At 41.9% G+C, this 27971-nt stretch overlaps 1 protein-coding gene across 2 annotated transcripts; it reads right to left on the reverse strand.

Moving 5' to 3' along the window:
- Positions 1-46: 46 nt before the first annotated feature.
- Positions 47-27971, reverse strand: tbl1x (transducin beta like 1 X-linked). 2 transcript variants are annotated; one of them, XM_035394140.1, is made up of 16 exons: positions 27828-27971; positions 26820-27010; positions 10094-10197; positions 7830-7975; positions 6493-6712; positions 5921-6053; positions 5625-5772; positions 5459-5522; positions 5205-5302; positions 4660-4720; positions 4369-4490; positions 4090-4164; positions 3799-3905; positions 2975-3140; positions 2452-2553; positions 47-2081 (listed from the first exon to the last, which is right to left on the reverse strand). In XM_035394140.1, the coding sequence occupies exons 3-16, from the start codon at positions 10149-10151 to the stop codon at positions 2055-2057; spliced, it is 1527 nt and encodes a 508-aa protein (XP_035250031.1). In that variant the 5' UTR covers positions 10152-10197; positions 26820-27010; positions 27828-27971; the 3' UTR covers positions 47-2054. The 2 variants fall into 2 exon arrangements, with proteins under 2 accessions (XP_035250031.1, XP_035250032.1); XM_035394141.1 differs by lacking the exons at positions 26820-27010; positions 27828-27971 and adding an exon at positions 14404-14487.

Below are 27971 nucleotides of genomic sequence, written 5' to 3' on the forward strand. Positions count from 1 at the left end.
ACATTTCATCACTAAATAAAGCAATGAGAGACAAGACAGATACCGGTTTCCGTTATCAAAATAGAGCGATTTATTTAGTTTCATTGAGTAGCATTTCCTCGTTTTGCCCTGGTGACAGGTGACACTGAACCCTGAACAGGGGTAAGGGGCAGAGCAGTGCAGGCGTGGGACCTGTTCCACATCTCACCATCTGCCTGCTTCCTCGGTCTGACACAGACCGTAATGATTGTGGAAACGAGGCAGCAGCTCTCGGCTCCTGAGACAAACGTGAACCGCTGACCAAAGTCCGAACGCGCCCTCAAAAATAACAAACATTTCGATGAGGACAAATCCACAGCAGGCAATGTGGAAGAAAGTACACCTTTTCTGTTCTGTGGTTCACTGGACTGAACCCACTTAAAGGGGAAATCTAAAATGAGCTTGACTTCCAAATGCTGCAACTGAGAAGTTGAAAACGTGTTGCATCTTTCACAAGATTTGAAATGAGCACAAGGCAGGAGTTCAAAAATCACACTTTCACATCAATTGCAGGGGTCACAAAAGAGGATAAGCCTAATGACAACAGAAAGGGGAAACGCACTAACAACTCAGAGAGGCTAGTTTGACCTCGATCAGGCCAATCACAGATCAGAGAGCCTACTGCAGGTCTCCCACTTCATGATTAAAATTGACCTGATGAGGACACCAGTAGAGGACTGCTTGATCAGTCATTGCCCGTCTGATTAAAAAGGATTTCACCCTGACTGACGACAGTCTGAGATTGCTTCCTGTCACAACATGATTGGTTGTTCTCAACACCACTCCACTCATCCAAATGAGACGAGGACTGATTCTGACTCTACCAGAACTGTGGATCCCACACGAGGAGGCCCCACGCACAGCCAAGGGGAGCTGGATAATCTAAGCACAGTCATGGCCCAGTGCCTGCAAGATACAGAAGAACCCTTGAGCACCGAGGCTCAAGGATGGAAATGTGTACTGTATATAAAACATATACACAGTATATAAATGTGCGCATCCGTCTAATTTACAAAATCTTTACATTCATTACATTTACATCTAGAAGGGAGATACAAAAGTGAAAACAGTGTTTCTGTAAGCATGGATATTCACTTTTTCAATTTGAATTAAATGAAAAAAAGAGTCTCCGCAGTTTTTTTTTTTTCCTGTAGATTTTCCTGATCAAAGCATGAATGCTTGAACAAAGTGACAAGCTAAGCCTTTCAGTAGTTCAACTAAACTAAAGAAAACCCAGTCAGAGAACATGGACCATTCACCTAAAGGACGGGGGTGGTTAACCACAGCATCCTCCAATCAACACATGTTGTCACTGCAACTTTGGAAACATCACCTGTAAGACCTCATTTTAAAGAAGGCAGTCTGTCCTGTTCTGTCTATTCAAGTTGTAATATAAAACATTTTTGCTTTATTTTGAAACCCTGCCCTACCAGCCAACTTATTTTTTATTGACTTTGGCCATCCTTGATTATCTGAGGAACTTCTCAAGTCTCTGAGTGCCATACACATCTTAGGCAGCTAGGGAGAAGCCAACTAATGAGGCCAAGAAAAGGTAGCTATGGTCACTCTCCAGCTTGTATGACTTCCAAGAGTGACAAAATTGCATGACGTTTATCCAGCTCAGGTCTCCCAGGTGACAACATTGTCTCACTGTGGTCTGTACCCAATGCTCAAAAGGACTGGATTACCGATTGACCGTTCCACCCTTTGACTGACAAGTCCAAATGACTGAGCAGCTCACGCCCCTTGTCTTCAGACAGGGAACTCTTATTTGGTTTGTAGGACTATGATTTTTTGGCACAGCTGTTGGGGCCTTTGCCGTTCTCCCACACCTATCCTGAGGGAGGTGCTAGCGAGCAAGGTCTGCCTTCACTGTTGGGAAAGAAGAGTTTGCCGATATTCGTGCGGTTCTGGAGACGGTGATTCCAGAAACCGTTGAGACGGAACAGAGAAGGCTTCGTGCCACATGGTTTACAGTCCCAACTCCAAATTCCCCACCAGGACACGGCTCCATCTTCAAAATCGTGATCAGGACGCTATTTCCGAAGGTCAAGGACACACACCTGGAAAGGAGAGATAAAACAGTGTGCTCATTTTGCCTGTTAATTTCTTTCTGGAAAAGAATGTTCTTTTCTTTTGGCCTGCAACTAAATTAGCAAGTCACGGTTTCTGACTTGCTAACGATAACAAATTTAAAAAAAATCTTAAATGTATTTTCAATATGCAAATCCAGGCATGTTCTATTTGAATTAAACTGACTTTATACTATATATTCTTCAGTGTAAGAAACCAGGCCATTTCATATTAAGCACATATTAATTTACTTCCTCATTCTGGACCCTTCTCCACCATGAGACACACTAACTTTCAGCAAGTACATAATGTTGAAGGCTGACTTTCTGATGCCTCTGATAACATTTTGGGCTGACTTACCGATCCGTCTGACGCACTGGCCCCCACCTTGTCCCCTGTGCTGTTCCAGCACACCTCAAAAATGCCTCCTGTCCCCTTGTAGCTGTGGACAAGGGCCCCGCTCTGAAACACAATGAGACAGTGTCACCACCAAACCACCGTGAGGCGATGCAGAGAACACTCCATGCTCGAAGAAGCTTCCTTTCCATCTCTTCACCATCCTTCCCCTTCTTTCTTTGTAAAAACCATTTTACCATTTTAAACTCCAGTTATCCTTCTGCCATCTTTCTGATAAACATTTTACTTACAAAAAACTTACACAGGCTATATTTTACATACAGATGGATATTTACTGAGGCTGTTTAACATAGTGCCTCTCAATTGGTTTCACAGCAGAACCCAAAGCTTTTTGGTTACAAATGAGGCTCCTTAACCACTTGATTTTGAATATACCGACCAGGAAAGGTACCAGTCCTTCCTCTGTGAGTCTGTGAATAAAGGGGCTGTAGCCCGCGTGGTGCGCGTCGTGCTGAGGGAGTCTCACCGTGGTGTTCCAGATGTGGACGCACTTGTCGAAGGAGCCGCTGGCCAGGTGTTTGCCATCAGGGCTGAAGGCCACGCTGTAGACGGGCTCCTGGTGCCTGGTGAGCGTGTGGACGCACACGCCCCGCTCCACGTCCCACAGACGCACCGTCGAGTCGAAGGACGCACTGCAGGGAGCATGCACATCACCGTGGTGACCTATTTACCAAATCCCTCACTACTCATAACTCATGTGAAACGGATGGAGCTGCTAGTTTGCATACAATCAAATGAGGTAAAATAATAACATAAGGACACAAGACTATGTGATGAGCACATATTCACAGATCCAGCCCATGTAGTCTCGTCATTCTTCCTTCTGCCCAGACTATCTAGCACTGTGTCTCCAGCCTGTTTATGAACACTGGAATGGCCTCTGCGTCCTCTTTGTTGCACCACTGAGTCGCCACTGCCACTTCAGCTCAGATTCAAGAACTCGTCATTCATGTGAAAAAGACAGTTGTGTGCAATCAAGTGCAGCAAGATGTCTGAAGTGATTTTGTGGAGTGTCTCTAAACTCAAGGTAGTACTGGCCCTAGTCTAGTAAGTGATTGCAGAAACAGAACTATCACAGAGGAAATAAATCCTGAAATTATATCTATAATATCTATAATTAGGTTGTAATACAATGGACATTCCCCCTGGTCACATAATCAGATTTCTGTCCCAAACCATCAATGACTAACAAAATCTTCTGGTTTGGGCCATCCCAGGACCTGAATTTGACAGGACTTAATGAGTAGCATGAACCCTTTCAGGATCTCCATGAGCAGCACAGCGCCCCACCTGGCCAGCATGATGTTGGAGCTGGGGGGACTCCATTTAATGGTGTAGATCTCTTTACTGTGCGCCTGTAGGTCATGCACACACGTGTCCTGCTTCATACTCCATATCTAGAAAAGAAACACAAACTGTCAGAATCAAAGGCACCAAACACAACACAACCTCTTGTTACTTTTGTCCATAATCAGACCAAACGAAGCCGAACAGAATGAGGAAAGCTGGGATTGAATAGCTCCATGTCATTCCTGAGTGAGCGTGCTCTTCACCCCTGAGAGGGTCCCGGAGCACCCTCACCTTCAGGGTCATGTCATCAGAGCAGGAGGCCAGCAGCATGCCCGACGGGTCCCACTTGATAGCGTTGACTTCATTCTGAAAGAGGACAGCCATTAGTCAGGTCTAGGCACTGGGGGGTACTACAATTCCTACATATACACAGGGCAGGCTTTAGTCATTAAACGGGAGCCAACCTGCTCCACATGCCCACGCATGCACACACACACACACACACACACACACACACACACACATAGGCAAACACACACATGCACGAATCCACAGAGAGGCTGCTCTCACCGAGTGTCCCTGGAAGGTCTTTAGTGGGCGGTCGCTGCCAAGGCGACAGACGTGTATACACATGTCCGTGCTGCAAGAGGCGAAGGTGGTGTTGTTCTGCCAGTCTACGTCCAGGGCGGGAGCTATGGGCACAGACACAGGCTCTTCAGCAAATCCATCTTATGCAATCTTCATCAAAAATCTCTGCGGGTCACCTTATGCTATCTTAACCAAGACCATCTCTGGGGCCACCATACACTGGGAAGATTAGTTATCAGGTATCAGATCAGTCTCTGACACTCTGTGACCTACCGGAGTGGAAGGGGAATTGCTGCTTGGCCTCGCCTGTGTGTGCATCCCAGATGATAGTGGTCTGGAGAAACAGGCACAGGCACTACGTCATTAGGCTCCTTGTGAACAGTGCTACTCACATCTCAAGGTAATCTTTCATTATTCCACATATAAAAGGTCTGCAGTGGGAACTGACCAAAATGCCAACCGGCTTTACTTGGTACTCGAGCTATAAAATCACCAGGAATATACTATAGTGCTGCCTCTTGAAAAAAAAAAAGCTCCACAACTGGATTCTGAAAAAAGTTCACTGTTAAGCCTGTTTAGGAGCCAGCAGCAACCCACATACTAATAATGGCACTGCTGACAGTGGCCTTCAGAAGAGCCTGTACAGCCTGTACTTAGCTGCAGTGCTGGTGTGTGGGTGGTGTGTACACTGCTAACTCGAGAAGCACAAATGTAATTCCAAACCAGGGTGGAAAAAAAAAACAAAAACAAAAAAAACAGCTACGAACAAATGAAACAGAATAAAGTATCTCCCTGTGAACACTGCCATGGCAACAGACCTTGTCCACTCCTGCACTGAGGATGCAGTTTCCCTTCTTGTTCCACTTGAGGGCAAATATAGGCCCTTTGTGCTGTCCCAATGTGCTGGCCAGATTACCTGCATACAGGTACAGAGATTTGATTACATTTCACATATTTTAGCCTTACTTGCAAAGACAGGAGGAACCAATGACAGACCAGCACAGAACAATTAGGTCACTGATAACCAAGCTAATGATTTCATGAGCCAATGAAATGGAGTGATTAAAAATACCATCTTTGGTCCATATCCTGGCGAAGCCATCATACGATCCTGTTGCTAAGAGTGTCCCATCGCTCTGTAGGGACAGATAAACTGAATGAATACAGAGCTTTTATTTAAAAAACGGCACATTACATCACATCACAGAGGTGTAAGTCTGCCACAGGGGGGTGCTCACATTCCAGTCCAGGGAGGTGACGTCTTTGTTGCTGGGGACATCCTGGCCCCCCTCACGGATGCAGTGGCGGAGGACAAGCTGGGTGGAGCCACCCCCACTTATGCCATTCTGATTCAGGTTCCAAATCCGTGCAGTGGAGTCGCCCGAGCTAAGAAGAGATTAACCACTGTCACTCAAAACACACTTATATACTCTCAAAGACACACATACAAACACACACACACTCATACATTTCAACGTGTGCATACACACACACGCACGCACGCATTCATGCATACGCACACACACACACTCACCCAGAGGCCAGCAGGTCAGTGACAGGGTTCCAGGCACAGATGAAGACCTCAGACTCATGTCCCCGCAGCACAGTTGCCTGGCTGGCTGGTATCTCCACATCCCCGTCCATCTCCATGTCCTCCATGTGATTATCTAAATACACAGCACCACACGGCTCACTCTCCCTTCTCAGGACACACTCGTGCCTGTGCAGCCCCTCCCAGAGAGCCTGGGGATCAGATCAAATATCGCACCCTCCCTGTTTTTGAAAACTACACTGCTTCTCTGTGCAACTTTGATGCAAAATATGATTTTATTTCCTTCGTTTATTTCAGTTTTTATGAGTTCACATTTATGTTGGTGAATTTATGTTTCCTGGGCAATATGACAAAAGCTTGAGCAGCCTCCCAAAACTCGAACCACATCAGCAGGAGCGGTGAGGGAGGGAACGGTAGTGGCGGGGAATTTTCCATTTGTCGATTACAAAAACAAGGTCCCTGACCACATCAAGGCCTGAGGGCTGCACAAACGCACACTGGGCCAGGTTCACCGCAGCACTGTAATAAAGTGGAGTTTCGCCCCACTCCCTTACTCATGGTGTACGCGCCGTTCTCCTCGCCGTTGACAGAGGCCTCCCTGTTCTTCGGCGCACTCTGCGGGCCTGGGACAGAGGTGGTTGCCATGGCGCCCGAGGCCTGCTGCTGGGCCAGCCTCTCGCGGAGCGCCTGCTGCCGGCTCTGCACCACATCCGGCATCACCGCGTCAATCAGGGACAGTGACTCGATTGGCCGGCCGTCAAAGACTGTGCCGTCCTGTGGGGAATGCACCACGGGCCACATTAAGCACATGCAGTGGACTGCACACTTAAGGTCAACAAGGGTCAATGAACACTATATTACATACAATGTTATACACATATACTCAAACAGTTCACTGTATGCTACAGGTCTGCATTAGTTAAACTAGCTTTACATTAAACCTTTGATTGCATATTACATAATACTTTGTAGGCAGTGTAAAACTAAAATCAAATTGGCTACGATTTGTAGGTATAACACTTAAAAATTAATTCATAATACAGAAGGTTTATTGGAAATAAATATTAGAATACATGCAGCAACTAAGATAAGAAAAGCACCCTAATTCCCAAGATTTAGGCAGGTTTATCATTCATCGCAGTAACCTGACTGGAAAATAGACGGTAGTTCGCAACATCGGTATCATTAGTGCCACTGGTTATAGTACATGCACGGAGGAAATGTTAAAAGCGAGGGACACTACGAATCTGTGAAATGAGCAGTATTGCCTTCAAGAGCCTTTTCAAAACTCAAAACAGCAGTACACACTTAAACTAGCCAACTACTTTCTCAGTTAACTGCGGTTCATCACAACATGACCAAATGGCATTCATCACAGATCAGATTGGTCTACGTGGCAAAACATCAATTTAGGAAATGTAGTCAAGTTTGGCTATTCAACAAAAAAAACGGCCAGGGAATTTCTTTTTTAAAATAAAAAAAGATTTTATGCTTTCTCCTCATTTATCGGCAGTGATAACTGCAGTATGCTCCGCTATCAATTTGGGAGAGTGCAGACAAGCATATTCTTTCCTCCAGCTGCCATTTCGTATCACACTGGAGTCACCAGTCAGACTCACACAGACACAAGATGAAGAAAAACACTTTATGTGCAGCTCAACAGCTGGACCATAGCCAACTGATCAGCCAGCAGGGGTCGCTGGTGAGCACCGAGATGGAGTAATCCAGACCAGCTGAAACCCTCCCTTCCCTGGGAGCTGCTCTGTGGGGCTGCTGGCCACTGTTACTGAAGCCAGTCAAACTGAGGTACCTACCTCAAGGTTACAGCAGCAGTGTACACCTCTGCATGTGATTTCATTTCAGGGTGCCGACCGGGCCAAGTGGCTCTTACCTCATTGATGCTGACCTCGGCCTCCACGTACTGCAGGCCCTTCTGCAGGATGGAGATGAGGGCAGCAGGGGGCACTAGCGTTCCGTTGATGTTGGACTGGCTGATGTGGCTTTCCATGCCAAAGGTGAAGGCTGAGTGTGAGAAACCTGGAGGCACAGGGACACAGCAGGTATGAAAATATATGCCTCAAACACTCAAATACACACACACACACACACACACACACACACACACACACACGCATGGAAACAAGCATACACACACACAACCATTGCCATTCACACATAAGCAAACCCACACACGCACGTACACGTGCGTACATAGTCTACATACACACCCACATACACACAAGCATGCATAAACACACCATTAACAAGGAGGCAGACCTAACAGGTTAACGCAGATGTTATGGAACAATAATCTGAACATTTCACTCAGGTTGTCATTACAGACATAGCAACACTAATCGCCTACAAACACAACACATCTCAAGCACAACCATGCGCCACAGCAGCACAGGCACTACAAACATTTATAAACAACTCTTATGTTTCTCATTGTTTTTATGGCCCTGGCGATCCAACCTTTCCTTAAAGCTCTGATAAGGCGGGGAGACTGGCCATTGCAGACATAATACTGCACTGCATATATGCACAACATCTACTGTCCAACAGTCTCTACCTGCTCAGCTCTTTCACCATCACAAAATACAGTGCTGTGAATCCACCCTTCTGGATTCAGCTGTTCTGACCTGACCCTGGTGCTTTTTCTCCCACATTCATCTTTCCACATTTCATATTCTTTTTCTTGGCCCAGACTGGTCTGGCCTGGTCTCTCCTGGAGTGAACTGGCTCATACTGGTCTGGCCTGGTCTCTCCTGGAGTGAACTGGCTCACACTGGTTTAACACATCGCACTTACAGAAAGAATATGTACGATGTGGCCGTGAGCATGCCGAGTGGGGGATGGGGTGTTTATTGTGGCACTGTGGGAAGGCCAATCCATAGGCATTGGTTTCTCATGAATAAGGATACAAAGACATGTCTGCACTGCAAAATTCCATTACTGCCAGGAAACATTACACTATTAATACAATATTTGCCTTGTATCCATTTCCGCATAGTAATGAATAATACTTAAGAATGCAGACAGCAAGCATAGACAGTACACAATTCACAAAGTAAAGCTTCGATAACAAATGCACACGTAACCCATACTGCCGATTAGATAACAATTTGTGGAGGCCACACAGGTATTTCATTAAAATAGGCCATGAATCAAACATTCCTACTGGGCATATAGGAATTTCACACATCCACTCTTACTCAGAATCTAACAGGTTTAAACCCTTACAAACGACCCCAGCTTATACTCTAAGATACTTCAAAATAATGCAATGTTAACTAGTACAGCTAGAATTCCATCTAGCATCACACAATTGTTGATATTATACATAATCACACATTTAGTTGCTCGTGTACAATTCCCACACCTATCAGTGCTAGCTCCATTTTCTACTGATCATCAGTTCATACCGCAAATCACAACCATTTGATGCTGAACAGAGCTGTAAAGCTAAATAAAGCAGCAAACTACCCCGCAGTGCCAGTGAGTATCTGGCTGTATCTATGATAAGGTCTGCGTAAGGGCACAGAACAGAGAAATATGATTAGTGTTAAATCAACGCTGTTTTTTTTTACTCAGTTAGAACACAGCGTATTCTTTTTATACTCAATTAGAGCTGAACTGCCACTGGGTGTTTTAGTGGGCAAACCAATAACAGATTGCCTCTAATTAAAGGTTAATAATTCTGCTTGTGTTGTCACGCAGCAGATAATGTTCTAGATGATGTTCACTTATATTAGATCAATGATATAATTAGATTTTGGGTTCACACAGTACTTCACGTCAGATGGTAAACAAAGACAACAAGCCACAGCAAGCCACAGAAAGTAAAAAGACGAGACGTTTACTGCAAAAACATACCACCCAAAAATTTCAGATATACTTCTAAACATTATTCAAAACTCTATGCCAGTAAACAGTGTGTGAGTTATCATCAGATAAGTTACTATGAGCACTATGCAAAAGCAGGTCAGATAACATACTATTTGTATGATCACTCAAGAGAACTATAACACCACTCTGAAACAGCAGGCAATCAATCAATCTGTCAATCAACCGATTGATCAACTCCTACACCTTCTGATCACCAGCAAAAATAAGCAGGACATTTTTCCACTGCGACCAGAGAGATGGTCTTACCTGATTCTTGTAGGTATCTGTAAACCAGGAAGTTGACTTCATCGCTGGTTATGCTCATCTTATCCCACCTCAGGGGCTGAGGTCTACGAAGGGGTGAGCCCACTCTGTGGAGACAGGACGTGCTTATGTACACATGATGCAGGCCTGCGAGTGTCTCACAATGTGAAGAAAACAGGAAGAAGAATAAACTTCTGATAGATTAAGGTAAATGTATGTCATGTGTCCAGTCCACGGATGTCCACAAAACACATCAGAACCACAAAGACAATTTGGTCTGTGCATACATATGGAGGATAGCATGTTCTTTCATAGACAAATGTTAAAAGGCCTGTCTTCCATGTTAAACATCATTAAATATCACTTTGTGATAAGCTTGTCCTTACAGCTTAGGGTGATTAAAAAGTGAGAGAAAGCAGCAGGTAGGTGTTCAAAGATATCACACTCTTGCTCAACCTCTACTTATCTTTCTGCCATCCAAAGAAATACAGTAAACCCAGGCTCTCCTAAGGACAGTGCACCAACCCTGCCCAGACCCATAAATGTGATATGATCACAGGGCACTGAAACATGTCCGATCTGCATCATAAACCACCACCCATACTTTTCAGCCAGCCACTATGACGACTACATTCGCTTCTGTCTGCAGTCATGGCTAAGCACCTCATGACAGTGGACTAGGGGGCACAGAGCGGGACAAGGCGGCTGGACGTCCATTAAAACTGAACTGGCACAGGGCTGGTGGGCTGTACAGGCCATACCATTCCTGACACTGGCCTCAACGTCCTGCACAGGGCATGCAGATATCCCTGGAAAGCTACAGTATCCCAGCATCTCAACATTTAAAAAATAAAATATATAAGGCACTTCCTCCAACCAAAGCCACTCTCTATTTATACATGTACTACTGACACCATCTTTTTGAATGGAATGATTTGACACTTTCGTACTGTAATGCATATAATCCTTCACACGATATATTCTAGTATTAGAGAATATGGAGGAAGGGTTATGTTGATACTTGGTACATTGCTGTTCTTTTGCAGAGAAATTGCACAGCTGTTTTCCATCATCTGTTCATGGTTAACACTGTTGAGGAACAGCTCAATTTCCAAAAATAATAAAAAGCAACAATCATGACTAAAGCTGTCCTGCTGCTTGCATTAGATCCATTCCAGAGAGCTCTCCACACAATACTTCACAGACAGTGCCTTTAGGAAAGGCCCTTTTTCAAACTGCCTTTCCCTCCTGTGGACTTACTTTCAAAAAATGCAACCAGCACTTGGTCCAGGAATGGGGGACATGATAACTGTCCCAGTCAGTTATGTGCTTTCCTCTTAAGACTTCCTGCCTCTTAAAAACATGACAGAAATGGAGGCAGGAGTATTTCTAGTTCTGAGGGTGTGTTTTTCCCTATCCTCTTCCTGTCTGACCTACATTTTCAAAAGCTCTGGGTTGGGCACAATTCCCACACATTTCAAAGTCATGCAACTGATAAATGTTTTATTTTCTTTCGGAAATTCTCCACGGAAGACCTGGCTTTAGCTTTGGGCATTCAAATCTGCAGTTAGGATTTGGTAAAACACTTTATTCTGCCCCTTTGAACAGCCCATTACTCCAAATATTTGTCTTGCTTTAACAGACATGTAATCTGTCATTTGAGTGGAAAATGGTTGTGTTCTAAAATTATGCCATGCTGTTGCCATAGAATTATATGATGCAGCCAAAAGACAGAGGCAAGAATTTTTGCACGTTTTGAAAGCACATTCTTTTTACACGTGGTATTTCTACAGCCATATTCCTTGATAGGGGTTTCTATAATAAGTTTTAGAATTATCTTCACAAAATCTTACAATAATGTCCCAGTCATCAAAAAAATCCAAATGATCAATCCTTAATTCAAATGTCCGTAAAATCCAAATGAAGATTCCCAACAACAGAGATTGTAAATTGCATTAATGTCAATACCGTGACCTCTTCCTCTATAAAATTCAGCTGTAAGTCAAAGCACTTACATTATCAGAACATTTCACAAAGGAAAAATCCACTAAAAATCTGCTACTATTGAACAAAGTAAGATGTTTGAATCACTTAAAGCTTCAAAAATATTTGAGAGCCCTTTGAACCAAGGTTTAGAATTCAAGCAAATAAGCACAGCTTAAGACCTTCAAAAAAGTGTCAATGTCAACTCTGAAAGAGCACCACACTAAATAAATGATTCAATTTCAAAAGATACTGTATGTTCAGGGCTAAAATACCTGCAGTTTCCATTAAATCTACAAAGTAATAAAATGACTGTAAAAAGGAACAGAATATAAACTGAAATGTTTTTGAAAACCTGTGATTCTGCTGGGAAAAGTAATGTTAGATTTGAGTATACTGTATTCAACTGTGAATACTATACATTCTGAAGTTAAAGGGATAGTTCCCTTTCTGAGGATTCTGATATAATTTCAGTTTCAGTGCTGCAGCGCAGTTTTCGGTTGGCCCAGTTTGGAATGGCTCACACAGATGTATCACAAATGTACATTCATTGCAGGAGAATGGGCTTATTTTCACTCCTTACACTCATCCTTGCACCTGAGGTCCATCCAATGGAGAAAGCAAGGAAAGGATGCAAGGATGAGGTATGAGGACAGAGGTAAATAAAATGGACTAAAAGAAAGACAGAAACCCAGAAGAATTAAAAAAAAAAAAAAAATCAACATCAGGAACAGCATGAAAGTCCATTAAACCGTATGAAAATGCTCTGTTAGAGTAAAAAAAAAGCTCACTGTTTATCCACCTAAATAATTTCCTAAAGGTTTTTACTATTTGTCTGCTTCCAAAAAATGTTTCTGGAGGTTTTTCTAGTCAAAACACTGAGGGCAACACTATAAAACACTGTGCTTTCATCCCCTACAGTGTAAACTGTGATGGCCTGCTTCGGGGAAAGCAGTGCAGTGATGAACATGTTTTGGAACACATAAAGCATTCCATCAAAGGCAACTGTGCAGAACTATTGTATAATAGCCAGTGAGTCATGTCCTTTTTAAACACTTATAACTGGTTAATAGCACCACAGGAACAGACAGCCTTTCCAAAGCACTTATGTGCACTATAACTCAGAACATTTCCACAGATATACTTAGCACAAGCTGCATAAAAGACCATTTTTGGGGAAGTTATCCAGGGGGGTGGGGGGGTTTTTGGGGGGGCTTGGTTAAAAAAAAAAAAAAAAAAAAAACGTATGGCCTACTGTAATAGGTAAAAAGTTCACGAAAGGCATTAACCATAATACATTTTTAAAGACATTATTAACCCAATTTGGACCCAATCTCCATTTTGGAATTACACCTCAAAGTTCTGCATCAGTGGTAAACAAGCATGCTCAGTAGTATGCTCTATGCAACTGGTGTGCAGCCAGCCGTATTTTCACTTCGCAGTCCAGTCTGCACAGTGCAGGCATTACATCAGAGGAGTATGCAGGCAGACTGTGGGAGTCCCAGGAGAAAGCTGCCATTGAGACCATAAGGCATGGAAAATCCCACTGACTCAAACCATCCTTTTTTCCCACCCTTGGGAATACCATGATAAACCTAATGTGAATGTGTGAGTCCTCGTACATCAACTATTAACCCGCTCTTTATAGAACGGAACTGATTTGCACATGAATTATATGTTCCTACACTAGAGACAGACAGGAACACTGAATTCATTTACATTTTCAAAATCATTTAGAAATAATAACCGATCACCAGCCCAATCCAATGCAACCTTTCCTTAGAATCTCCTATTTTTGTAGTTTTTAATTGCATTCCCACTGGCTACTTCTCCCGTATCTATTGATATGGCGCACTGCACTTTAGCAGAAAATCACTCCACTAAGACGGAATACAAATTGAACATTACAACACAGTTAAATATTATGGAAAAAAAAGCCTTTCGAACATGACACTGAATCGTGAAGACTTTACAAACTGAACACAACAGCACAGTAAAATGAAATCATAAGATTGGGTAATGATCCCCCCCCCACCCCACCCCATCCCCCTTCAAAATTTTTACACAGCACTGCAAAGAGTTGATAAATAATACATTCTTTGTCAAGAATGAAACAAAACTACACTAAACTTTCTGAATATTTTTGGAATGATATTAAAGATTTTGTGCTTATTTGAAAATCAGCGATTGGACTATGGAACAAAATGGTTGCCATGGCTTCGTAATGACAAACAGCTTTCAGTCCAAGCTGTAAGCAGTAGTAGCAAAGAGCAGGGAGTACCCTGTTACGCAAGTTCCTGCTGAAAAAAAAAAAAATGCAAGGAACTTACAGGTTTCTGCTCTCATTCGACCCCTCCAACCCCTGACAGGAAATTGAGAGCTCTCCACAGATAAGTACTAACCTTCACGTCAGGCCCTCATAACTTTTTGCCAAACCGGTAGATAAGCCAGATCATTTCCTGTCCTTTAACTGTCATTCTGTACACATGCAGAGAACTGCGCAACACAATGGTAACATTAACACGGCACAATTTAATTAAGGGAGGCTCCGTGTGGATCTTCTTGTCTGAACATTTAGTCCGATTTCATATATTTGTCCATGCAAGCCCTTTATGTTTGGAGATTTGGCTTCCTCTGATGTCTGCTTGCTTTCTTTCACCACACCTCTTTATGTCCTTGTCTAATGGTGTCAGATTCACATTAATTCAGTGGAGCTCTGAAGTGTACTCCATTTCAAATCTGATAGATCAGCCAAGCCCAGACTATTGACAAGGGTTTATCTGTAGTTACCGTGATTTAAATGGAACAATGGCCCAAACATATCCCTTATATAGCCTACACAAAACTTACACACTTGCAGTTTTCATACCAGGGCAATAAGAAGAGGAAAGAACTGAGTTAACAAGGAGCAGTCTGCAATTGGTCCCGTTTTCATGGTACAAAACACGGCCTTGTGTGCTCAGTTGTAGTTTCATTACATAATCTACTTAAGATAATCATTTAACTTAATTTTATTTTCACAGAAGTACTGATAAGTTCCAGAGGTTATTGTGTAGAGCGGTACGGCACTCCATGCAAAGACACAAAACCTTTTTGCAACTAGTAGCCTATGCAAAAATATTCCCATTAACTCTGATTTCAACTGTATTTTTGCCTGAGTGTGTGAGTTAATGTAAGACTGCTGTTGGGTTTGGCTCTTAGAACACCTCATCCTTAATGAAGGACTCAAGGCCTACAGCAAGAAGCGATTTAGCTGCTGCAGAAGTGCTCAGCTGCGTAGTGCTCAGTCAAACTGGCACGCCTGTGAGAGACGTAGACAAGAGTAAGAGTTTGCAGTTGTGCGCATGTATATATTTTACCACAGAAACCTTACACATGGGATGTAAAAATGAATAAATATTGAGACTACGGATGCTTGTCCCTAGCATTTGATGGAGTGTAGGTGATTTTCACTCAGCATGTGAATCACAGGCACGTGTGCAGCATCTCCTTTCACAGAAATCTCAAGGAGAGGCTGCTCCTACTGCCGGTGAAAAAAAAAAAAAGCTGTTTTCATTTCCTTTCACCGAGTGCAAAACAGCTTGCGTGAAACAAGCAAACAAAAGGCAACAACCAAAGAAGATACCTAGGTATAAAAAAATTCAGGTCACACTCGGGATATTTTTCAACATTGCAGGAAAGACAATTCGGTGGGAGGGGCCACGTGTGCCGGAGGAACAATATGCAATTTAATGCAATTCTGACTCAGTCACACAAACATATCGTCCCTCTTTCGGCATGTTTAGCCCAGGGATCATGAAAGACTGTCTGTCCCAGGCTGTCGTGCGCCACGGTCAATTAGCTAAAGACAAGGCCTTGGCAAACTAGCTAATGAGAAAGCCCTGACAATAGTCCCTGAAGGGTAATGTGTCCCAAAGGGTCTTTCATAACCCTGTCAGTTTGTTACATCAGCACACAGCAGTCAGGCCTACACCTTTCTCTCTGCATTAATGTCTGCTCATTAAAGTGCAGTTCCACTTAAATTCTTCCCACAGCACTTGACTTGGCAAAAGGGTAATTGTCATCTAATCAGCATTGTGTGATGACTCTTGTTTTTTTTTTTTTTTGCTCTCTCCACAGGTCGGTGATTGGGCATACCTGTGGAGCAGGCTTTATATACCGGCTCCTATTGGTGGCTGCTTCCTTTGACATTTTTCCCTTGTTTTCTTTTTGTTTGACCACCTGACACTTCCACCGTTGTTTTTCTCCATTCCTTTTTATTATTTTTTCTGTGTTTTATACACACTCATTCGTACTGATGCTTGCATGCACACCATCAGATATACATACACACATTTGCATTATTAATTCAAATAAAGTCTATTTTTGCACTCTATATTTGGTCTTGTGTTTCCAAGTTGGGGCTGGGTTCAGGGAATATTGGCCAAAACAACTGCACACCTGAGAATTGCATATAAATAAGAGTGATATATTTAAATTTCTGACCATATCTGGAAGTGGAACAGCTTGCTGGTTGATGAAATATACATGAAAAAGACATGATTATGCAAGCATGTAGCACTCTGGAAAAAAAGTTATCTTTTCTATGACAGTATGCAAACCACAGCCAAGCTAAATCTGCTTTCTCAACATAACATTATGGCTCAGAATAGCTATTTTCGTAAAATGAAAGGGTCAGCAAGACAACTCCATCAAAGCCCTGCTGCAGGTTTTTCTACTGTAGTGGAGCAAAACTGGCAATACATTCTGCACATTCCTTTCTGGGCAAGTATGTGTGCATGTGTGTACTCATATTTTCCAACACAAGGTTAACAGTATGCAAAACATCTTCCAAACTGTGATTTGTCAGATGAATGGTATGTAAAACACCTCCCAAAGTGTGACCACAGGATATGTTAAATGCACTTTATAGCCTCTATATGAAATGGTTCCTCTTCTCATTTCCTTCATGGTATAGCCAATGTAAGCACTCAGGGACTGAAAATAAACTGGAAGCTAAACATCAGATGGAGCAACTGGCCTACCCATGGGGGAGAAAAAGTTCTGTACAGAACAGCATTACAATAAGCTACTGCCAAACTTCATGACACAGCATTATAGCCTACAGTCCAACAGATTAGTACCTTGTTGATATAAGAAAATAAATATTTAAAATACCAATATAAGAGAATAAATACTTACATGACATTAAACTGACACCCTGTGCGTCCTTTGATTCAACAGTCAAAGGACCTGCTGTGATTCACTGCTGAATTACAAAGGCTCTCCCATGATTATGGTTATATGCTTAGCACAGCTTGGCTGTGATTGGTTTATGACCACAGTCTAAACCACTGATGCAGTGCTGTGTCCAGAGCGGAGGTGCACGCCATGGACTGAATGGAACACGCAATCAGACAACCGCTGCCGTGCAACACGAACAATCGCAATGGTGTATGATCGCCTTTCTCCATTTTGACTTTCTCCATAGGAAAATGGTAGTAGTGCAATATGCAATTAGCTTTTGAAAAGTTTGTTCTCATTCAAAAGAGAAGTAGTCTGGTTCAGTAGCACCACTCCTTATCTCATTTCAAAAATATCTTGGTCAATGGTGACATTACACAGGGTGAGTTTTATATTTGTTATATTTTTTTACTGTGATCTGTCATCATATTTCCCGTCCCCCTTTTTAAAATGGTTTGTGTGCCTTTTAAAATGTATAAATGTTACGTGAAATAAATTTCACAAAGTCTCATTCAGCTGACAACCTTCACTACAGCTACAGTAAACTTCCCGTACAATTTTACAAGATTGTGTATTGCAAATTACTCCCAAGCCACCAATCCCACACAAGCATGCACACGCAAGCAAGAACACACGCGCGCACGCAAACACAGACAAAGACACAGATTAAAGGCGTGTGCTTTATAGATATATTGTACTGCATAGAAGCCACAGACTGCACAGATCAGACTGTGAAACTATGCAAAAGAGAGAAAATCTCATGCGCAAGAGCCGATTTCTGCTGGCTAAGCTCCTCTGGAGTGCTATGAATAGCTCTTTATGCTTTGTGCTGAAAGACTCAAGGACAAGGCTCCTTGCTGCTCTAGTTCTAATGAGAGAACTGAGAGTTCAAAGCAAACAAGATTAGCTTGGTTACAGAATTCTAACATATAGTGATCCCATGACATCACATTATCATGACTCACTACTATACTACCGTGTTACCATACCAAGATACAATACCAAGGTGGCTGGGTTTTGACAATATTTAAAATAAGGAACAGAAAATTAGTGTAACTTCAAAATGAGGAAGGCACCGATAAATGCGTCGGGGCTATTTTAATAGAGATTCAGATAAGGAAAAAAAACTACTGAACAAATAGTTCTGCTCCTATGCATGCAGCTGGAGAGTAATTCATATGGAGCAGCAGAACACTAGGAATCACTGCTTCCCAAGTGGGGGAGGCACATGCCTATTCGGCTTTGCTAAAGACCCCATTTTCACCTGGCAGGTCACCATCTGACAGATGTGTAAACAAGGCCTGGAAACAGCAGCCATTTTCTCCTGACTGGCCCTGCTGAGTAAAACCTGCCTTTTAAGCCCCTTGGCAGTGGGGGAGGGGAGAAGAGAGAGAATGAAGAGAGGAAGAGAGTGAGAGAGAAGAGCGGAAAAGGGGAGTTCTCACTCTTGTCTCATCTTTTTTCACTGCAATTCCGCAACTCAGTTCACAACACAACAGATGTACACTGAGCTAGGGGGAGTGGGGTGGGTAAGTTGGGGGAGGGGGGGTATGGGAGATCCCCGTTTCCATGGGAAATGGTACACTATGCTGCTGTTTAACAACCAGTCCAGTTTGGTTACATTCAAAGCAGCTGAGCAGTATAGTGGTTAAACACACTGAATGAGTCCTAATGAGGACCAGAGCTGTAGTACCCCAGACTGAAGAGCAGCCAGGGACAAGCCCCACAAACTACAGCTGCACCAACCGAGACCGTGTGAAACACGAGCTAAAGAAGTATCCCAGGGAAAGGCTGTCTCCCTAGCCAATAAGCATTAATGGAGAGTAGATATTCAGCCTGGGTGCATCAGGGTTGGGTTAGAAACAGAAGAAATAGGTGGTGTGGGGTGAATCCAGGAGGATGGAACAAGGGACCATGTAGTGAGATAGCAGCTCCAGGAATAACTTCTCTCCTCATAGCTGCCTTGTCATTGTGGCTAGCTGCCTCAGTTCATTTCAGTTCCGCATGTTGTTTCAGTCCTGTGTCACTTCACAGGACTGAAACAATGCCTCTAATGGCATCATCCGAAGCCCTTGCCCTGAGATGGGCCCAGAGGCAGCACAGTCATGCCATTTCTAAAACTGCACATACACTCCACTACATTGTATTTCCAAACTAAATGTCTTTTCAACAGTGCAACTGGCAATAATATTACTCAGGGAAGGAGACTTTTTGTCAATTGGGTTTCTCCACCTTTATCTTATCCAGAACGTCAATTGCTAGACTTCTCTTCAACCTCCAAAGAGAGTCAAAATATGCCTCCATCTTGCCTTTCCTCATCTTCCTTCACCGACTTCTGGAATGCTGCTTAACCAAACTCAAAGCCGCAGTACTTTCCCACCAAAGCACAACAGGGTCAACATATTCAGACTGCATTACAATTAAAACCAAAGTCTGTTTGCTCTCATGTGAATAGGCATAGGCTAGTTTTTTTTTTTTACGCAACTCAGTCTTTAACACAACACAGTGATAAAATGTAACTTAATGTAACTCAACACTCAAAGGTTAAATATTTCTGATGCCACTAATTATACACATTTAAATACACTTCTGAAGAAACTACCTCTAGCATAAAAAGGGCTGGCGTTTGCAATATTTTCTTCCATCCGCTTGACTGTACCCCACCCCACTGATCGCCTTAAGCTCTGTGCTTGTTCTTTCAGGCTCGGAAACCTCTCACTGTATCATATAATGCTAAATTATGCAAATCCTTTAATTACGGTACCGAAAACAAAGACAGCAACGTTTCCCGATGCCAACTCTAGCAAGAATTTCACTGGTGAAACTGTATATTTTCGTCCTTTCCAATGCTTTGCCTTCCCCAGCTTCCATAAATCAGCCATCACATGTTTAAATATTTCTCCTCTGTGTGCACTACAAGTTTCCACTGCTACTTAATATTTCAATTTACTAGCAAAAGTACCACAAAGGTTAGAGGTAATTGGGTGCCTAAGGGAACATTTATCCATTAAAGGAAAATTTCGTCCAAAAAAGATGACTATTTTTGTCATCTGTAGATGATAACACAGACAAAACTTAGCACAATACATACACTGCCCTGCTTTAGAAGATCTTATAGACAAATTACTCCCAGTGATGCAGTTGAGAAAAACCCCACTCCAGTTTTGTATGAAAAGTGTACGTACATCAGAATTCATGCTTGCAGCAATGACAAATTGCTGCAAAAAATGTGTGACATATAAATCTATGGGACCACATCAATATAGTAAGGTGGGGTGTCAATATGATGTCCCCATGTTATAAACTTTACATCAGTATACCAAGGCATTGCTGTTTTTTCTTTGCCTCAAGCCCCCATAGTTCATGGCAACATCTTTATAATGTCTATGAGATGCCATTTAAGTGCTTGATGAGAAATGTACTAAAATGCTAAATTAGGAGACTGGTTTTGCTAAGCATACCTTATAAGAATTGTAACTGTACAAAAGCGAGTTCAAATTAAACTTTAGTAAAACAAATCAAGTAAAAGTAATATTTGAGTAATATTACTTCCACCATAAACAAACATCTTATACATTCAAGAGAATGAGGTGATTTTTTCTTTTAAACATTAATACTGAATTATGTATATATTCATGAACACCAAAGGCTTCCTCAGCAAACTGAGAATGGCAGCAGCAGCCGTGCCACTCTATACCCTTCTAATGCAGAACTGCTGACGTGAGGCAGGTGTGAGCTGGTAGGTACTCTGATGGGAGCTCTCCTGGGAAAGCTATATTCCATTACAGTACATTACTGAAGGTGGTGTCAGTGGGCCAGTATGTTCCAAATAGAAATCCAATGCCCCAGCACAGTGATGGGGCACCATGCTGCAGAAGGTGTCATCCTTCGGACAAGATGTTACGCCAGGATCCTGACTAACAGGGGTCATTAAGGATCCCATGGCACTTTCCCACAGAGCAAGGGTATTATCCCCAGTGTCCTGGTCAAATTCCAAAAAAATGTCTCTGCATCGAAAAAAAGTCTCAATAGAAAAATAACTGAAAATGCACCCAGGCAATGAAAGTTAGATTCAGGTTCACTTGAGAAATATTAAAGCCCCACAAGCACGTCATACTGCAGATACATCCCGAACAATTATGAATGTGTCCTATTGAGGCTACAATTCAACCTCAAAAATAAATGGCTGCTTTACAAATATATAATTATAAGCTTCAAATTTATTTCTTGTTGGAAAAGGGAATATTGGCACTGTGGAAAAGAGGACTCTTTTTTTAAGTAAATAAAATCACAAAACTATCAAAAACAGAATTTAACTGGGGATAAACATTTGTATCCACAAGATGAGAATACAGATTTTATGTAACATTTCTAGGACGGTACACACAAAACACAAAAAGGCTTGACTAGCACTCAGACTAGACTGCATAACTTCATCCCCATAGGAAATGCCGGGGATGAGAACTGAGCTATTCTCAAGCTTCAATGAAAATATCCAGACCAATTACTGCCTGTAGAACAGACCGTGTGACTTTAATCCATCTTGTTCTATTTGGGTTGTGTGTAAATAAATCCCATTTCCCCTGAGAGGGCACAGTGCGCCTGAAAGATTTCTCGCTCTGCAGATTTCTCACCTTGCATCATAATTGCTTGTTAATTACGGAGCTCATCCTTTCTGCTGTCACAACAGGAAAATCACCCTCCAGTCAGTGAGTCTCATTTCCTCTCAACATTTCATAGTTAACCGTGTGCTGCCCGACAGGGAAAAAAACATATTTCATACTTTGTATAAAATACATGCATGTACAGTCATATTTAGGAATGCACAAGGGCAGCCTAAAATACCTCATTTATCCATTGTGTGTGCACACATTCCTTCACTTTAAAATGGATTCCTAAAATCCCCTCGCCCCCAAACAACAGAACACAAAATCAAATATGGCCACCAAACCATGTGTACTGAATGTCCATGATAGCATAACCTCACCCAGAGTAAAGGCAGTAGCATTATGGCCGGACAACCTAATCCAGTTATGGCTGTCTGTCTTTCTAATCAGCTGTTCTCACCCTCATGTATTGCTGTCTATTCCCCCTGCTTACCTGGAACATAAGCCAGGGGTTAATGAGTATGAAAGTATATGATAATAAACATAACTTCTTGTCCCTTCTCACACAGAAATGTACACCAGCAGGTTCATGTTTTGCACACATATTCCGACAAGCGGGAGATGCAGGCAGTGATGATTGATTGTTTGGGACCAGCTTGTATAACCACTTGTGAGGGCACACTCATGTAAAAATGAACAGGTGTCTGGAACCCTGGTTTATAAAGGTTAATTGGACAATATGTGTGATTGAGGAAGAAAGGTCTTAAGTTTCATTATTCATAAATGCAAAAATGTCACTTCGTTTCATCACATATAAGCAGGGAAAACAAAATAAGAATAAGACGACTGGGATGCCACATTACTCTTAGAAAACAGAGCACCTCTATGAGTCACCACTGGTGGATGCTTTCTGTCTATACTTTCTGTCCAGGGTCCCTGTGGGAAATAACCAGAAAGAGAAACAATCCAGAAATAACCACTGGAGTTGGTCTATTGGTTGTTATGAATATAATGCTTCATTGGTGGAGCTCCCATCTGTTTTTCTATCATTAAGGTGCCATCTTGACGTCTTATCCTTACTTTATTGTCCCAGTATGTAACAAGGAATGAGGAGGACAGTTTGACAACAAATGTAAAAAAACAGCATTTGGGGGCTGCTGGGTGGCATACCCTTAAGGCACTGTTATAGTGCATGGATGGGCCCCACTTCAGAGTTTGGAGAGCAGAACATGCTTGTCTGTGAATTGACAGACAAAGCTGTAGCAATGATTGCCGATATAAAAATGGCACTAAAAGTTTAAACTGTGTAACAAAGGCACAGTTTGAGCCAACTGACATATACGCACATGCACACACATCCAGACAGCCTGTCCTCAAACACAAAATGATTTCTATCAACACCCTTCTACCCCCTTTTTGCTAGACCACAAGACCTCCACCTCGCTTTTGTTTAGACATTGAGATGACAGGTGTACAGATGGCTATCTGTGCTGACAGATAGACATTTGCAAAACCCCAAAAACCTCAATGACTGACTACAGCAGTATTGTTACTCTCTGGCTCCCAGGCGACAGTTCAACCCAACATTTCAATAAAAACAGCTTTACATAACATCCTAACGGATGCCCTGAGTTTAATACCCAGCCACCCCCAGACAATCCAATCAACAGCACTACTGGGAACTAATCTGTGGCTGAGGAAATTAAAGCTGGTGGAAAAAGCATGGCTTTGCTGAACATTCAGAGAACACTAAGACAGAGAGGCTTGCCTGGAACATCATGTTCTGTAGAAAGTTTTCACCAGAATAGGGTTCATCAGGATGAACAGAGATGCAGCCAGACAACACTTATCTACATATTAGGCGGACAACATTTTCAAACACAAGAGCCAACCTCAGCTACACCCCCAAATCATAGCTTGTTAAAACTAGCCTGGTTATTTTCAAGCTAAATATTAGGAAGTCATTTAAAAGCTTGAAAAGAGGACCACGCTGGCATAAGTGGATATTTAAAGTGCTTTTATGATCTCTGATCATTTGTATTATATTTACTTTGATATTATCTGTGTGTAATTATAACTAATAGAGGTTAGATCATACATATGTATTCTAGAGTATCTAATGAAATCTAATCAAATTAAACAAGGCATTCCACAACCCTTATGCCATCATCTCGTCTGGAATGCAGATTGATCAAAATGGAACTACAATAAAATCATCTGTCTTAAGGAGAAACTTACCTTCCCTGTTTATGATCCTATGGCCTTTCCTACTGAAAAGGCAAAGCAAATTTAACGAGCCTACCCCCTTACTCTGGATGGTGCACCCTGAATCCATTTTTACAGTATTACCCCATACGAGGCATGAATGCTCGTTTCAATCTACGATACCATAACTATCTAGCCTAATACTAATAAATTATTGGGTGTTTAATGCACAAATTCATCTGACAAGATTAGCTCCCCTCAAAATATACTGGTACTTCATTTTTTGCCCAAAAATAACTGTATCAATGTCCCTTTATACTTAGATCTCTTAGCTTCTCTGTTTAAAAAGAAAACACACCACACCCCCACTCTACTCATATGCAAGAGAATTTCTTGAGAACTAAAAAAAATTCCTGGCATTCTAAAATTTCAGATGAAAAGAAACTGGCATAGACACAATGCAGCCCACCCCCGTCTCCAGTTTTCCAGACATAGTCCTCACAAATCACAGTTTAATTCAAAGTGAGGAAATAGATTAACTGATCCAGAGTGGGGATGGTTTCCTTAACAACCCACAGAGCTTGTTTTTCATGGCCTTGGTCAGTTGCTTTCAAGCTGTCGCTCTGCATAAGGCGTGGAGGCAACAACAGGGTCACGACACAGCCAGACACAGTTTGGACCAGCTCACAAATATTACAGTCTAAACTCCAAAATCACTAACCTAGAGCAAACTTGCAATAAAACGGTGTATTATTTCAAAATATACCCACTGACTGAGAGTTGGCCAGCGGATCATGTGAAGTTGTATGTGTGTGACAAATAAAAGTTGCACTGGACAACCACTTGAACCCCACATCATAATCATGAACTGTGATACTGTTATGAAGAACAAGTGTTAGCCAGTTTTTGTAATGGAATTATTATTATACGGAAATCACCAATATTTTCATGTTGGCTCACAACATTATGTTCTGAAAGCCTGTAAGCATGTAAACCATAACCTTTTCACATCAAGGCCACCAAACATGTTGGTGATTCTCCAGCAAAAAAAACCAACGATGGGGTATTTCTGGAATTTTAACAGCACTGGCCTTGGGATATTTGAATTATTGTATGTTTATGCCAACATTTACTCAATTGTTTTATTTACCTTATAAAGGAGAATTTTGCTGATATTCAATTATATTGGCCTTTACTGTGGTATAACTGAAAAGGTTTGTATGTACATGTATGCCATGCCCAGGTTACTTATGGGTGATCATCTATAACACATTTATTTCTCTTGGGCCAGTAATAATGTAAAGCCCACTACTGCAGTCTGGGAAAAGAAAATAATTTTATATAATGAAAATAATGATGTGGGTGCCAATTCCAATTTTCTTTTGTCTGATGAAGAGCATGTAGCTCCAAATGTCACATTTTGTTGGGTTAATAAACACTTCTATCTTGGGAGCCGTATACAGTATGAGGACTATCACTAGAAGAAAACAATGCCACTGTCAATCTTTTGTAAAACCATACTAAATAAACATTTATATCAATATACCCTCCCGCCCTTAAAAATTTGTGGAGCCATAGGATTCTTTTTGCTGGCCTATACTGGCCCATAAACACCTCGCCGTGCAGCAAATCTGTCTTCCCAGGAGTTCTCCCATCCAAGTACTAACTAAGCTTCAGATAATTGACATGATAAGGGTACAGGATAGTATAGCTATGACCATACTTGCTCAACCAGTTTACTTTCAGCAATACAATATATGGCTTATTTTGCCTCTCACATTACATTTTCCATACAGAGCACCTTTTTCTTTACAGAAAGATGCATCTTTCCTTTGCCTGGAAACAAAGCTTATTTTGTAAACATTACGAAAGAAAACATACATTAGCTAAGAATCCAATACAATTAATCGATTATAGTTATATGCAACAAAGAAGTTTACAGGTAATAAACATCCGGTCATACAGCTTCACCAGACTCTGCCTCTTCAACAGGTGATAAATATATAGGGGTCCTGTTAGCCTTGCCATTGGATATCGGTCTTCGTGCAACTACCATTAAAAACTATGACGAACTTTGTGCGGGTGTTCATATTTTAAAAAATACTAAATGACATTTTCCAAATGACTAACAATCCTGTTACAACCGTTTATTGGAAACCAAATCTAAACATTCGGCAGCTAGCAGGATACAAAATAGGCTACTGAACCCAAGCAGTTCAGGAGGCACTGCGGTGCAGTCCTTTCCTCCCCTCCCCCACCCCAGCGCCTGGGAGTATCTGCATGGGCAATGTGCTTTATGTCTTCTGTGTTACAAAATTACAATCATAATCACATGAATCTACTCAGAAATCGTAGTTGGGGGAAGATATCTGATAAGGCGGAAGACATGATGCACGACAAATATAAGACATTTTTAGAGTTATCGCTAGTCACACGTTTAGTAAAGAAAACAAGGCTGTGATACGCCACGTCTTTATTTAGAGTAATTCTTAACACGTTCTAATTAATGACGTTCAACATTAGAATGAACAACGTGGTACACTCATCCATAAATTACGTTAATGTTTCACCAAATGCAACAACTCACACGAGGAAACTATTACTTTGACAATGTCCCAAAGTAGTTTCTAAATGGCAGAGACCTATTTATGAAACGAAAAAGAAAAAAAACGCCACACAATTGGTAAAGAATTATCAGGAGTTCAACTTACCTTAACTAATCAGATAGTGTGTGCGCTAACGCCGCCGCTTCCACCTCCTTGAGGAAAAGAGCCTCCAACTTCAGTGAGCCAATGTGGACTTTACTCCCATATTACAAGTCTTATTCCCGCGTATTGTTGCTGTTGATAATCCGCAGGGAAACAGGGGAAGCGATGCAAACATCTATCGTCGATTGTTGATGCTATGGAAGTGGAAAGGTGAATGGTGCCTATACTATTAGCTGAGTTTTTGGAGCCTTTTTTTGTCCTGCGCTACAGGAGACAGCGGCAAACACTCGCAATCTTATTAAAGAGAGAGACACACTTTGAGATAGGAGCACCGTCAGTGACCTACAATGGAAAAATCAGCAACTGACCTTAAACCCGTGTCTCTACACGCTCTCAAAGCACCACCCGATAAATTAACACAACAATGAAAGGTAAATTAGATGTTAACAGAATTTAGGGACACTATTTAAATAAATATGCACGATGCTCTTTGTCCCTCAACCTTAAACTGTATTAGGTGCAATGCACGATTCTGCTCATCCCGCTCAAATCATCCAAGATTGCTTAATCTGTGGACACACAATGACTTTTTATAGATTTATGGATACTGTTCATATTTTGTATGGCATTTCGTTTAGGTTTTATTGGTCTTGAAATTAGAAGCACATATAGAACTAAATGTCAGGATGGGAGCTTAAAAATGTAAGATACTTGAAGCAAATCTGTTTATCAAGAACTCATCTGAGGTCTAGTGTGATTATTTTAAAGAAACTGAAAAATTAACTGCTGAAGGCATTTTTCCCGGCTATCATTATATCTTAACCTGAGGGACATATGTTATGCTGTGACAATTAGTCACTGATATCTCATTCCCTGGTTCAGGTTTGTATTATTTCCTAGTTTTTAAATAATTACGCTTTAACTCAAAATATGCAACAATACTGTAATCTGGGTCCAGATTCACTAAAGAGAAGTCACACTAATTTAAATCTCAAAATGATGCAACGTTACCGTGTATCTGTGCTGACTCCCCTCCCCCACACCGTCTGTGCGCGCCCAGTGAGCTTCGTTTTTTTCGCCTGTACGGTCACATTGTGGTTGATTAATTCTCCTTTCGTCTTGCTCAGTCATTCAGATTTGGAAAGTAAATAACAA

Source organism: Anguilla anguilla, chromosome 15 (genome assembly GCF_013347855.1).
Source record: "Anguilla anguilla isolate fAngAng1 chromosome 15, fAngAng1.pri, whole genome shotgun sequence".
Taxonomy (NCBI): Eukaryota; Metazoa; Chordata; class Actinopteri; order Anguilliformes; family Anguillidae; genus Anguilla; species Anguilla anguilla.

Coding starts and splice junctions, on each gene's coding strand:
- tbl1x (XM_035394140.1), bottom strand. CDS start 10,151: ATGAGCATAACCAGCGATGAAGTCAACTTCCTGGTTTACAGATACCTA. Junction 7,976..10,093: donor CAGATACCTACAAGAATCAG/GTAAGACCATCT, acceptor CTGTGCCTCCAG/GTTTCTCACACTCAGCCTTC. Junction 3,141..3,798: donor TCCAACATCATGCTGGCCAG/GTGGGGCGCTGT, acceptor TGCTCCCTGCAG/TGCGTCCTTCGACTCGACGG.